The 14,917-nt window shown below is 42.2% G+C and overlaps 1 protein-coding gene across 2 annotated transcripts in view; it reads left to right on the plus strand.

Annotated features, from left to right (window-relative positions):
* Positions 1-14,917, plus strand: part of LOC114440236 (myosin-10) — a 44,214-nt gene that overhangs the window by 9,912 nt on the left and 19,385 nt on the right. For both annotated transcript variants that reach the window (XM_028412568.1, XM_028412569.1), the window contains exon 4: positions 12,873-12,900. In XM_028412568.1, the coding sequence (XP_028268369.1) occupies positions 12,873-12,900 (28 nt within the window). The remainder of the gene's footprint in view (positions 1-12,872; positions 12,901-14,917) is intronic.

The following is a 14,917-nucleotide window of genomic DNA, read 5'->3' on the forward strand; positions in this document are numbered from 1 at the left end:
TTGGTAAGGGTGAGCTCTCTAAGCTCCTAATAGCGTGGGTGGTGAGAGGCTCACCTGCTCGAGCTGGTGGCCAGTGACAGAGGGATTTATGGAGAAAGAAAAACAACAAACAAGAGAGGGAGAACGGGGTTCAGGCGCCATCAGTCTTCAGGTTGTCATTCACTGGACCTGCTGCAGGGGTCTTGTAGATTTGTTTTCACCCTGCACATACATTGCATAGCTGGATCGTGCTTCAACCTACAGCTGTCACACACTCAAAGTTCTGGAGCCATTCAGAATTTATCCACTCTGCACCTTGCTGTGTGTGAATTCAACAGAAACACTCATAAGACACCACACTATGGCTCACTTTGGATACTGACTAATTGTTTTTGAATCTCTGATGTAGAAGAACCGCTGCGATAAGCAGAACCTTTATCAGTGTTTAGACAGCTTTAGAGCCTGTCTGCTGTGGGCCATCACTGTCACTGTGACAACAGCACTGGTTTCTCCCTTTTGTTTCAGAGAGATGTATTTAAATGGCATCTTTGTTTTATTTGTCACCGTATGATTCAGTCTTGATGTGATAATGACGCTGATCGTCTGGCAGATCGGGTTGTGTGTCTGACTGATGTGCTGAAAGCTCCCTATCATTACTTTCTCTCAGCAAACTGTAGCACCACCCAAAGTGGGAGCTGAAGGCTGAGAAGGGTCAGCAAACAGACGTTAGATTTAGCTTGCTTTAGAACATGTTAAGCTCTCATGAAGCCACTAGAGCTCAAAGTTCATAGGCACTGTATTTATGACGGCAGTCTAATGTTGCTCCTTCTGAAGTCTGGGATCCCCTTTAGGGATGGACTTCAATGTTGGTCAATTTCTGTGTGTTTCGTTCCATTTTTGTAAGGCTAATGTTTCACTTATGTATGCATGTAAAGGTAGTCAAATCCCCTATACGCTGTCAATCAAAATATTGTCAGCAACAACCTGTCACTCAAAGCAGACGATCTCCTAGTTAAACTTAACTTTAAGTCGGTGAGTTGGACATTTTCACAAGAAGGTCTATGGGGACTAAGTCACCTTAGGAGCCAGCTTTGCGAGACCATTTGCAGTTTTTGTCTTAATTCTTTTCTTTAAAGACTTCTTCTTAATTCTTTTGGACACCCAAGGTTCTTTATGTGCTCAAAAAGTACCTAACCTGAGGTGGTAGGAGCTTAAAACAACATCCCAGGAAGTCATTTGCTGTGGTTTCTTCTGTCCAAAACTGCCTTTTAATGCCAACACACACTCCCACCATCCTATTATCACTATGCATGATGCTTGTCTAGATATAGGACACCTCTTGTGCCGCCATTATTTCACCTGACCCCCTTTTCCTGGCTCATTCTTTCGGACAGCCGGTGGAATGAGGTCAGCTCTGGTCCAGCTCCCATGCCATGCCATACCATACCATGCTGTGCTAAATTCTACAAGCTGAGTCATAGTCAAGTTGTCACTATCGTCCGAGCTGCAGGGCTCCTATAAGACAGGATGTGTCACCATGGATACCTGTGCATGTATCTGTGTGCGCGACCAAAATAACCTTCCAATGGGATCTTGAATAGAGGTGTCACTTGGTGACAGCATTTTAGCTAGCTGCAGTGAGGAGCTATTGACTGAATCTCCTTGTGTCTGTTTAATATGGCTACTGTCTTATATGTGCGATCTTTAAGCCTTTGCAGCCTCTTCAGGATCTCCTACTGTTTTATAAATAGTCTCTTTTCTCCTCTCAGTGAGTAGAGCAGCTGGCCTCCTTCATTTCCACTTCTTTCTTTGCTTTACTTACTAGTTTGTTCAGTGCCTTTCTTTCTTTCTTTCTTTCTTTCTTTCTTTCTTTCTTTTTTTCTTTCAACCAGAATGTTCTGGCTTGGAAGACGCTGAAGAGGAAAATTCCCCACATCCTTGTAGGCATTTTAGTCGCCTTTTCACTTAACATGAAAAATACAAACCACCGCTCTGCTGGAAGCTTTGCAGCAGAATAGTTTGCATTGTTCGTTTCTTCAGTCTTTGATCAGGAAACACAGGAGGACAAATGTGTGGAATGGCCACCTTCTCATCTCTCCTCGGTGTCAGGATATAGCCTGGGTTGCCATGGTTAGGGCCTCTGTTTAACTGACAACACCGTGTCCCCATTTTCTCCTGTTTCACCTCTCAACAAGTCAGACTACAAGGCTCAGCTTGTGACAGACTCTTTCTGTCTTCTTATCATTAAGTTGCCTGTTTCAGACTAATGCTGCTGCAGGCAGGCAGACTAAGGTCCAGATGCACCAAACTGATGTTAAAGATGATGAAGCCCCCTCGAGTAGTTGCACTTTAACACATTGCAAAAAGTAGTTCTGCACCTGCATGACAGGAAATAACCCTCCATACCACCGGTTATCAGGAGTAGTGACTGTGATCAGTTCATTGGCAGAAAATGGAAACATTGCTAACCACTTTCAGTCTGGCTCAGCCTTGGATGGACTGCTTGTCATCAGCTTGTTCATTCCTTCCTCACTTGTTGTGTCATGTAAAAAAAATCTTTACAAATGTAAACGTTTATATGAGGAAAAACCTTTCTTTTTCTCTTCTTGCTCACTGATATTTTTTCTTATTTAATTAGTAATCTCTCTCACTGCTCTTCAACCAATTTAATGATCTGACTAGTGCTGGACACACTGCAAAAACTATGACCAGAAAGGTTCACCAAAGGTGGAACTTTGGCCGGTGGCGTACCTTTGGTTCGGTCTTGTAACTGCAGTTAAGTTGTGTTCATCTAAAAATATCAAACATTATGTACATTTACTTCTTCATCAGGCGATGCCGCTTTGTTTGCAGACTGAAGAGGAAAGATTAGATCATAAAGCACATTCTGTGAAGTTTCTTTAGATTCCTCTGATGTTGGATCTCCATCATATAGAGGAACGCAGATGGCACTGTTGGCACAACATGTTCAGAGATGACTGAATGGCTTTCTCCCACTGTTTCAGTTCATATAGTCATACTTGAGTTTTTCCACTTTTGCTGGACTCAATTATAGAAAAAAAGCCACTATTGCAGTGCTCAGAGCTATTCCGCTGAGTTCTGTACTATAAGACCTCTCAAATTTTTTCACTTCTTTTCACAAATGGACCCACAGCAAAAATCTAATGGTTGCTAATTGCCATTTTTTTTAAACGGATGCTGAAATAATACAAAAATTGCTGCATGTGAGAGAGTTACATTGTGTATTTATGCAGATACTGCTAGAGGTCTTTCCAGCAGAGCAAAGTAGTGGAAAATGCTTCGCCTGGAAGGAAGAAGGGAGAATGTAGGAGGATTTCATGTTTGAAGGGGGAAATCGGGAAAAGGTTGACCAAACATGAGAGCTGCAGATGTGACACCTCTACAGACACCATCTGTGGCAAAGACTGAAAAGACTGAATGAGGGAGTCATGCAAAAGCAAGAGGGGGCAGAAGGGACAGGGTTTATGGGGGGAAACAGTGTAGAGGGTGCAGGGGAAAGGCAGAGGGGGCGGCCAGCATTGTGCCTCACAATAGGGGCTTTGTGCAGTCTGAAGGGGGCTGGGACCAGGGAGCTGTGTGTGTGTGTGGATGCAGGCAGGGAGGGCCCGGAGCTGCAGAGTTCTTCCCTGGGAAATGAGGCCACTTGTTGGGGCAGTGAGGGCTGAAGAGGAGTGTTGGTGAAGGGCACACCCAGGGTTTGAGTGACAAGACAGGTGTGTGTATGTGTAAGTGTGTGTGTGTGTGTGTGTGTGTGTGTTCTAGTCTTCAAAAGGACTGTCTGTACTGTGCTCAACATATATCTTTTAGACAAATGGAGAAGCCTGGATGAATGAACACATTCTGCTTCACATACACGTAAATATACAAATGAGCTGATGCATCTTTAATAACAGGCAGCTGTGGGGTTCATGCAGGATAAAATCATATTTCAGTTCGTGGGTCATACATCTTTTATGATTTATGGTTACAGTGCTTCCCATGTGTGTACACTTAAGATTTTTTTCCCATCATCATGCACATGTATGTAACTATTGGAAAGAAATCTGAATCTTGGCCTTTACTATATTTATTATCCTACACATTTTTATTAAGGTAGATAGATTTCAGAGGTTTAGCTATTTTAATTAGATAAACACACAAGCCCAAATCTGTATGTATCTAGGTTAGCTAAACCTGATGCTACAGGGTACATCTGTTTACCTTTACCGTGCAGACAGTCTTAGTCGTCATAAACCCTGAGTCCTGACCCCTGTGTGACTAAAACAGTAAAACATCCTGCAGTCAGAGTCATGTATTGCCCTTGTTCTTGGATAGTGTTGTCATGAGAGACACATAGCATCGATGCCAGAAGCCTCAGCTCATCAGATAGGGTTACCTGACTGATGCAGTCGCTGACCTCGCACTGACACTCATAACCTGCAAACCCCCGGAACGTGAGGGAGGAAAGAAGCTTGATACACTCTGTGATGTTGATTTCTTCTGAATTTTTTTTATTCAATTATAAGCCGAAAACATCATTTTGTGAGCACTTTCTTCACATCATCTTGTTTCTGCTGCAAAAACCAGGATGCATTTTGCATAAACATACTCTTTAGTATCTTCAGATTCAGTCATGTAGGATCACAGATACAGTTTCCTCTCTTTGACTGAACCCCAGCTCCCCGTTGTGCATCTGGAATTCCTGTGGGGCTGCAGAGCTTAGCACTGTGATATTAGAGGTGCCAGGACACACACTCGCACAAACACACACACACACTAAAAACCGCCTTGTCCAGTTGGATTATGGCAGGCCTAACCATCACAAAGAACCACTGTGGACCAAACAAGCCACCCGACGGCTGCCATCTGCAATCGATTACATTGCCAAATACTTTCTGCCATATCTCCCACAACTGCTTTCTCTCCCCTTTCATTGGCGTGAAGGCAACACCCAACACAGCACAAGGCTAATTTTACACTCTCTGTAGGCACACTGTTATGCCCTCTGTTAGCACAAACAAAGCTGTGCATGTGTACAACACTGAGTTCAAACTGCAGCTCAAGACGTCCACTGTGTAGCAGGTATTTAGGGAATAACCCTGGGTCAGAGAGGTGTGTTAAATCTCTTAGGGACCTTTGAGCAGCAAGAGAGAATTATTGAACAGGTAATTCGTTTTGACATTGATAAGTAAGGAGAGTAGATATATCTCTCTCCTTTCTACCTCTGTATTTTAGGGCTTATATGTTGGCAAACTTCCAGAGATGCTGTGATACGAATCTGAACATTTTTAAAATGTCTATACCCTGTGTGATTTACTATGTGATGTTGACTTCTTCGTTAGGCTTTTTAGCTGTTAAAACTTTATCCCGGCTAATGAATGATGGTCTGAAAAGTGACCGAGCTAAAGAACAGACCCCACCCTCTGTATGTGCTCTGGGAACTGGGAACACGAGTGTGTGTTTCTGATGTTTTGACGGTGCCTGTACTTTGTCTGGCATGACCGCTGTGCTCAATGAACCAACAAAGTAGATTATGTGTCCATGTTGCCATCTCTCTCTCTCTCTCTCTCTCTCTCCCTGTCTCTCTTCTCCATGTCATACTACATATGTTTGTGTGTTTGGTATTTTTCTTCAGCCTACAACTTACCTGAGCTAAAGGTAGTGCAGTTATTTAGTCCACTTATTGCTAGCATTTAATCACCCCACTGCTAATGTTACCAGCTGTGTCACATTCAATATCACAATTGCACTACTACGTTGCAGAAGTTGTGCTTGTTTTTCATCTGCTTTGACCTCAAGGCATTAAGTGACCATTATCTCGCCCTCCTCTACCTATTAGTAGGTGTGTTGACGCCCAGGTTGTGCGATGGATGGAAAACAGAAAAACAGGTTTTTGCCAACAACACTAGCATTTATGACACTATCATGTCTCATTATGCTTATATGCAGTTAAATTGAGTTGCAAGATTAGGCAACAAACATATAAATATATGTGTGTGTATGTATATATATATATATATATATATATATATATATATATATATATATATATATATATATATGTACCAGATGCTAGTGGGTTTTTTGTCCTGTGTGAAAGGGGCTTTCCTAACTGTCTCTGCTATGCTGCCATATAGCTGGCACATGTCTATAGGGAAACAGCCGTGAAGCTCAGTTAATGCAGTGGAATGAACATATTAGATTTCAAAGAGTCTTCTAATTAGTCCAAGGATGTTTAGCACACCACTCCTGCACTTATGTACATGTGGAACTCTCTCACTCTCTCTCTCACACACTCTTTGTATCACCCTATCTGTCCCCGTACCCCCTCTTTTTTTTTCCCCTCCCAGACTTTTCTCATTTCACTCCTGCATCAGAACCATCTGAAAAATGTGCTTTGTGGGACTTGAAAAGGGAAAGACTCCAAAAGCCTGTTTAAGTGCTCTCTGTGGAGTACAGCAGTACAACACCAGAGTCAAACCAGCGCTCACAGGACATGCAGATTTGGAGATTACCCACACTTCACCCCATTTTTGTCTTTGGTTGTTTGGTCTCATTTTTAAAGAATCAAACACGTTGAGGAGATTCTCCCTTTTGTGTTCGGTGTTGATCAGAGGGATCAACAATTAGGTGAAGACAGGAAAGGTCAGAGCTTCCTCCTTTACGCCTCAAGGTGTAAATGATAATAAAAGCTTTTTCTCAGCCTTTGAGTGTGTGTGTGTGTGTGTGTGTGTCTCTCGCTACCCTCACACACTTTCCCAGGTGGTCCTACACACACTGCTGTCACCTCCTAAAGGGTGGGGACATTCCATAACTTATTATGACAGTCTATTTCTGTCTGTGATCTCAGCTGCCAACTGTCATCGCCATCCTGCAGCTGAATCAGAAGCACCGAAACCTCCTCAGGATTTCATCTGCAAGCATATTGATGTGTGTGACGGACCAATATTTATAGCTCTCATTTCTCTCTGCTATCTCTATTTTTCCTCTATTCATTCTGCTATCTGCTCCCTTCCCACCACACCCTCCACTCTCTCTTACTCCACTCTTGCCACTCTTGGGAAGTATTCACTTGTGCCAGATGCACATGGGAACATCCTGTGGGATTCCGTGTGGTCTCCACCCATTTGTTCATTTGTTGATGGTGTGAAAATGATACATCTCTCCAGCACTGTCGACATTCTGCTACTAAATGAAACAGAAAAGGGGAGGGGGGGTGTTATTAGTGGCTGATAAGGAAGCACATAACAACTATAAAAACAGCCATGACCCCCTCATTTCCTTTTATAATGTCTGCTGAAAACAACCCCCCTGTTCCACACCCAAAGAGGCCCCAGTGCTGCAAGCAAGGGAAACCAGGGGCATCCAAATTCCAGCACACACAGATTCATACATGCAAAGAGAGCCAGGCGGCTCTGTGGGGCTGTGTGCCCTCCTGCTCATAGGCTCATGAATGCCTCAATGGCAGCTGCTTCGACAGAATTACAGTGAGTAATGCGACTGTGAGATGTTTAGGCACAAAGCAGTTGCAAATGACTGTACGGTATGTAAAATACCCAAAGGTTCCTACTCATTGCACCATTATTGCTGATTGCTGAGACTTAAATTGTGCAGTTCTGTCTAAATAAAACCAGAATCCTGCATTTTTGGCAGCAGTAGGATTAATATTTGTGGAAAGTTTTCAATGTTTAAGGTATTTTAGAGGGGGTATATAGAAGATATGAACCCTGACATTAGGTTTATATCATACTATATCATCATATTTTTTGAGGAACTGCAGCACCAGAGGTACCCGCTCAGTTTCACCGTAACAAACAAACAAAAGAAAAAACACATATGCACTGATTTCAGAGCCATTGCTCTTACAAGAAAAAGCACAGGGGTGAGTTATGAGATCAGCCAGAGCTCTCTCACACACACAGTTGCTGTATGTGTTCCTACATAGATGATAGCAAACATCTGTCTATTTATAATACTGGCTGAAAGTTAGTGTTTCCTTAATCACTTAGGGGGGATTTATAGTGGCCGAGTTAATCTTATCAAACCTTCTGTTGGAGGACGTAGCATATTCCTCTTTGTTAGTCGCTTACTTAACTGTGTTTAATTTGCGTCTTATCATAATTGTCCTGGAGCCTCAATGTGACAGTTACACACTGCAGGTACCCAGAGACAGCGACACTTCCCAGATCACACAACTGTTTGCCACTGTCTGGGAATGTGAATGAGCTCTGTCCCTCTCTCTCTCACACACACATTTAAAGCATTGTTTTTTCCAGTTTTAAGTAGCTCTGGATTCTATCCTGCCTCTGCTCTCTAGGCTTTTATGAGTAATCAAGCCGCCATTTTTATTTTACCTTCACGCTGATACAATCATCATATTCTGCTCTGATGAGGGAGTTCTGTGTCTGTATGTGCACACGTGTGTGTGTGTGTGTGTGCATAAATGTGTGGTAGTCCTCAGCACATATAAGAGTTTATGAGAGAGCGAGCACGCTGGCTATTGCTCAGGATTTCTTATGTGTGTGAAGTGGTTGCCATGGCGCTGGCGTTTTCACTGTGTGCAGATGAGTTTTACGACTTCTTTTATGAAGCAAATTGTGAACGCTTCAGTGTGGAAAAATGTGTTACATCCAGTTGTGAGGGCCCAAAATGAAGTTTAAAACCCATCTTTCAATTTTTATTTATTTTTTTTATAATGTAGAGCTATATTGGTAATCAGGGAGTTTTGTTATACCCAAGTATAAACGTTCTGAACTGAGTTTTAGGTGCCTGGTTCACGTGCAGTGAGTTAAAACAGCAGTTTGCAACAATTAGGAGTACAATGTGTTGGGTTGGACTTTGGCTTGAACCGGAGCCATATTGCTAAGGACCATTGACAATAAATGGACGTAATTACGATCCCCGTGCTAAGAATGTTTTTGCACACTAAGGTCTGGTTTCAGCAGGGGATGTGGGGAATGTTTTTGGTGGCTGTGGCTGGGAATCCACAAACCTTTTCGAGCTTCAAGTTTAAACAAGTATTTTTGTTCCACTGTAAAGACCGGGGCTCGATGCTATTGTGAAGAAAAACGAACCCTCCAAGTTAGAAATGCAGAAATAAGCCGTTTACAGTTGATTAAACACATGAAAACTGAGAAAATCTGACAGTATCAGGAGAGAGGTGCTGTAAAAGGTTTAATAAGGTCGATAATAGGGAGTTATGGAAATGATTGGAGCTTTTGTGGAGACGTAGGGAGAGAGGTGGTGGGAATGCTCTGGAATGTGAAGAATGAGGGTTTGTTTAATCCTCATGGGGGGATAAATTATTAGCAGCAAAGGGAACCCTGCTGTGCAGGACAGGCCCATCTCCTACCACAGGAGCCTTAAAGAGATATATTGCTGTTACTGTTTGAAATATGCTCATGTTAAACCAAGCTTCCTGTCCACAGAGTGGACGTGGGAACAAATGTTTTGATATTGGTGTTACATTATTGAAGAAAATAGGGCTGTGATGTGCCCTGTTGCACCAAGCAACATGGCTATAGCCAAGATTTTAGAATTACTACCAGCATCGTAATGAGCTTGTTCAATATCAGAAAGCTTTTCCTTTAGGTAGGGTTGGTTATCAATATGTAATGCTATACCCGTGAGACAGTCTCAATCAAAGTGCAAAATAAATAGACTAGGAAAACAGGGGGGGGGGATTATTTACAGTGCTCAGATGCTTTTAGTACATTTTTAGCCATAACCTTTTGATTTTATTTGACATGTTGAAGTGATGTTTACAACTACCTCAGGAAATACGTGTCACTTTATATATATCACTTACATCAGTTAAAAATATTGACCTGTGCCTGATGTCTAGCTTGAAGTGGAGGCGTTTCACCACTCAGTAACCTGTGTTATGTCAGCCATGCTGATTAGTCTGAAAGCTGCTTTTTTTCCAGAGCTGCCATTCAGATTTGTATTTAATTTGTTTCCAAACAGATTCCAGCTAATTTCCATCTCACATTGCTCAGATTATTGGTTGTGAGTTGTTGTGAAGGAAATAACTAAAGCAGCTAAAAGCTATGATGACGAGGTGATCAGATTGAAACCATCTGTTGCTATAAAAAAATGGTTTTTGCCTCCACTTCGCTGGTGTGAGTAATCTGGCTTTGCACCGTTCACAGGGGGGAAAAGGGGGAAATGAGAACAACCGAAAAGGCGAAACACAAAGGGGGCTGAAGATTTACTGAGGCAGTAATGAGCTACTGGAAGGGAAGAGCATTTTCAGTTTGATTGGTCCACCCACGCCTGGCCAGCATGGCATCCTGGGTAAATATGACCCAGCAGTTAGTTGCCGTGGAAATGTAGGAAACGGCAGCAGCCAGGAGGCCTAAGGTGGCAGCACGGACCAGATGGATACCCACGCTTAAGCAGGGTCAACAGTTTTACATGGATTTTATACAAAAAGAGCATAAATTCAAATTTATTGCTATACAAAAGAATCAAAATGCTTTTCTGAAAGCGTAGAAGTACTGAAAATAGATACCCCCTCTGTTTACTTTTTAGATGCAAGAGGGGTTTTTTTTCTTAAAAAAGTCCTTTTCAGCTTTAGTAAATGGAGTCAGTGTCTGAGAGAAGACATTATGAAGGTGAGGTGGATTAAAGGAATGATTGTCTATCAAGGAAAAGGCTGAGGGGATATCCACAGAAGAACAAAAGGTCATATGAACAGTACAAAGATGATAGCAGAGGTGTGATGGGTGTCTGATGAGCAGAGATTGAAGGGACTGACTGTTTGTTGGCCATTTTTGTGAGACTTCTTTGCCATTGCTTTCCTTTTTAGCCAGCACCCTCCAAGCCAGTGCAGCAAAAACAGCCTGCTTTTGGTCTATATTTTGTATTATTTAATCCATCTGTTTCTTCATTTACCTTTCAAACAATGAGCAGATTAGATTCGTCTGCAGGCAGCGTGCTCATCTTTAGAAAAAGATCTTTTTTCTCTAAAGTATCTTTAGAAAAACATGAAAACCCTGCTGTCATCATCTTTGCAGATTGCTATCAGGTACTAATTTCAGAAGCATGAGGTCACACATGCAAACTCTGTCTGGTGAAAGCTGCTCTATATATAAAGGGCTGCACATCATTGTGTGTCTCCATGCACAGGGACAGAAGGACAGCATGCACGTGATAAGCATCAGGTCCATGTAGAACTGACTGTTAAACATGAACAGGAAGAGTAATCAAACTTTGACCCAGGGGAGCTGACAACAGTTCATTCATCACTTAAACACCAACACAACTGTTCATATTTTAGTTTTATTTCTGTTATTTTGTGATTTTCAGCAGCGTACAAACATCATGTTTTTTTTAAGCTGACTTTCTCTAGGATGAATACAAAGAGTCAGCAGATGTGTGCGCTCATTTCTCACAAGCTTTTGTCACCTTAAGGAAGTTTACGCTTTAGTGTCTGAACAAAAGGTCATTTCTGTGGTGAAAGGTAACACCTTAGAGACTGAAAGGACCGTGTGTGAAAACTGACCCACATCAACAAGGTGTGAGTAAATGTCTGTGACAAGCCCCTGAGTGCACAGCTATTATAGAGAGAGACCACTGCTATTATCCAGGCTAACCACCATCGTTATTCAGAAATAGAACAAGTAGTGAAATGTCTTTCTGGAAGCATGACTTCACCTGCGAGCAGGCTTCAAATGAGCTCCTGTTTCCTCTCACTTTTACTGAGGTGTTCCTAACTGCATGTTTTCAGGAAATTAACAAGTGTGCTCACTTTCTGCCACAAGAAAGTCCATGAAAACTACTGAAGGGTGCCATAAAAGGCACAAATGGCTAATTTTGAACTATAATTAAAGCTTTTGATGTGACATGATTCATTTTATTGCTGCTATGGTCTGTTTGAACTTACCTGTGAGTTATTCCTACTGTACATGCTGCAGCTGCTTCCTGGCTCACTCCACATGTGTTTGTCCTCTGGCCTTTGTTGTCGACATGCAGTGAGGTCATTTTTTCTGTGTCACGTCTCTGCTTAAGAACAGTCTGATGATGTCAGGCTTTGAAGATAGTTTAGCAATTTTAGGTTCCCGTCGAAGGAAAAACAGCCTCTGGAGGATGATTTTTTTTCCTTATTCTTTTCACATAAAAGTGATTTGAGGGAATGTGTTAAATGGGGGCCTCGGTCAGTTGAGAAGAGGAAATATTTTGTTAAAATTGAATGCCCATACTGTTAAAACTGTAGGCTAAAAAGTGTGTGCTAAGAGTGGCTGATCAACAATTGAAACATTTAGACTTTGCCTCTCCATCAAGAAGTAGAACATCGACCATTAGAGCTTGTTTTAGCTTTAGTTTGGTGTTTTGTTAAAGAAATCTTTGAGGAAAATCTGGACTTCTGAGTGGGCCGTCTGTGGAGCTGCTTCAAATTTTAACATTCCCTTGGATGGATGGTAACCGTCTCTGTGCCCCACTGGTTCTTGTCTTTGTAGTTGGCTGTAGTCTGCAGGAGGATGTTCAGAGTTGAGAGGTCACAGACTTCAGTGAGCATGGCTGATCCTGTCATCTGGCCTTCAGACTCTCTGTGATGAAAGGTGTAGGAGTCTGGGGTGTTTGGTTTATGGCCGTTGTGCACAGCATGGCTTCGCGGGAGAGTCTGGATGCTGCAGGCTGAGGAATGGCTGTAAAACATACTCACAGCACACACTTGTATGTGTAGCGTTTGTGTTCATGGAGCAATAATTTAAGCGTGTCAGGTCAACTGGAAAAAGAAAACCAGTTGTATTCATGCAGAAATAAATACTTGCAGTCTTACAGAAAGAGTCCAGCAGCTTGACCATTAAAGACCATGTTCATTATTGTAGCCACAGACCATATGACAAGAGACTAACTGTGTGTTTCTGTGTTTTTTTTCCCCTGAACAGATCGTGAGGACCAATCAATCCTTTGCACGTGAGTGTTCAAATTCTTCTCATCTATCGATTCATTTCTCTGAATAGATGTAAAGGCATTTTAACTGCAATATATAAATCCTCTGCCTATATGGAAGTAGCCTAATTATACCCAGAAGCAGAGACAACCTGCACATGACTTTTCAATTTTAAAGATATATAAGAAAAAAATGAAGCTTGCATTTTTGTTAAAATTAAGATTAGGATTAACTTTATTAATCCCCGTGGGGAAATTAAGTTGTAGCAGCAGCATATCAAAGAACAATAAATACAATAAACACACACATAAAGCAGATCAAAGAGAAGATAAAGTCACAGTTAATGTAACTGAGAAGTTTGAAGTGCCCCTGTGATGATGCTTTAGTCCAAGTGTGTGAGCACAGCTCTGACAGTCACAGAGGAGTTATACAGTCTGGTGGCGGACGGCAGGAATGACTTCCTGTACCGTTCCTTAGAGCAGCGGGGCAGCAGGAGTCTGTTGCTGAAGCTGCTTCTCAGTCTGTCCACGGTGTTGTGGAGAGGGTGGGAGGGACTGTCCATGATTGACAGCAGTTTAGCCAGCACTCTGTCCCTCGCCACCTCCTCCAGGTTGGCGAGCTTAAAGCCAACAACAGACCCCGCCTTTTTGAGGAGTTTGTCCAGTCTGGTGGCGTCCTTTGCTTTAATGCCTGATCCCCAGCACACCACAGCAAAGAAGTAGTGGTCGCCATGACAGACTGGTGGAACATGTGGAGCATCCTGCAGCAGACACTGAAGGACCTGAGTCTCCTCAGGAAGTACAGTCTGCTCATGCCCTTCTTGGTCACAGCCTCAGTGTTCATGGACCACTCCAGTTTATTGTCCAGTTGGACCACCAGGAACTTGTAAGATGAGAACTTGTAAACAATCTTAGCAAAAAAATTGAAACCCCACATGCTTCAGATATTAGATTCATGATCATCCATTATTATATTCAGATATTTCTACTCTTTCTGCACTTGCTTTTGGCAGATCTGCCAAACAAATTCTGAATTTTTGCCATGACTGTCAGTCCCAATGGAGACAATTACCGATTCCTACTTGCACGGACTGCTGCTTTTGGTGCTTCTGTTGCAGACAGCACAGACATTGCAGAAGCTTGCGTTATTATTAATTGTGCAAATTGTTTATTTGTGGCACTTTTAATTAAGACAAGCTTTTAAACCAGCTTTAAAAGCTTAGATTAATTTCTGTGTTATGATATTTTCTGGTGATAAAGCAGCTTGGAAAGAGAAAGTGTCTGAGTGTAGCTTCAGCAGGGATTCATCTCTTCTCATGTAAATGCTTAGAAATCGTTTACACTTCTGACTCTCCTGCTTTCTTTGTCTTCATAAACCAACCCTTCAAGTTTCTTTCATCCTGCACCACAGTCGTTATCCTGCTGTGTTTTATTTAAAGACTACTTTCTTTTTTTTGCGGATGCTGGGCTGTACACAGCTCTACCCAGTACTGAGGGAGTTATGAGTGTGGTTTAGTGGCCTGCCTTCATCTTCTTCTATGGCAGCGAGTAATTAAGTGGCACTGTCTCGGTTTGATGCTGCCAGTGCACAGGCAGGCGCAGTTACATAATCAGTTGTAAACTCTAAAAAAACTACGCCTCCTGTTGGTGACAGTGGGATTATGTTAGGAGTTTTTGAGCTAATTGGAGAAACTTGTAGTCTTGTAAACATAGATAAGAAAAAAATCCAGTTTATGACTGATCTGAATCAGAAAAATGAAAGGCTGCATGAACATTACTTCTAATCCATGTAAAGGCCAACAGGCTACAGCTTAAAACCAAGAATTCTGTTAGTATTTGTGGTCAACTCGTCCCAGAGACGGAGAGGACATGAGACAGACGTTCCCTTTAAATCACAGTGAGAGAATAAAATGTTTCGCATGAGATGAAGACATCAGGCCAACCAAAACACTGCACCTAATTTGACCTGTATTCATTCCTAAGCCCACATTCTGCAATCGAGGACTCGCCCATTGAATTCAGCAATAAATACACTTTACTA

Source organism: Parambassis ranga, chromosome 8 (assembly GCF_900634625.1).
Source record: "Parambassis ranga chromosome 8, fParRan2.1, whole genome shotgun sequence".
Taxonomy (NCBI): domain Eukaryota; kingdom Metazoa; phylum Chordata; class Actinopteri; family Ambassidae; genus Parambassis; species Parambassis ranga.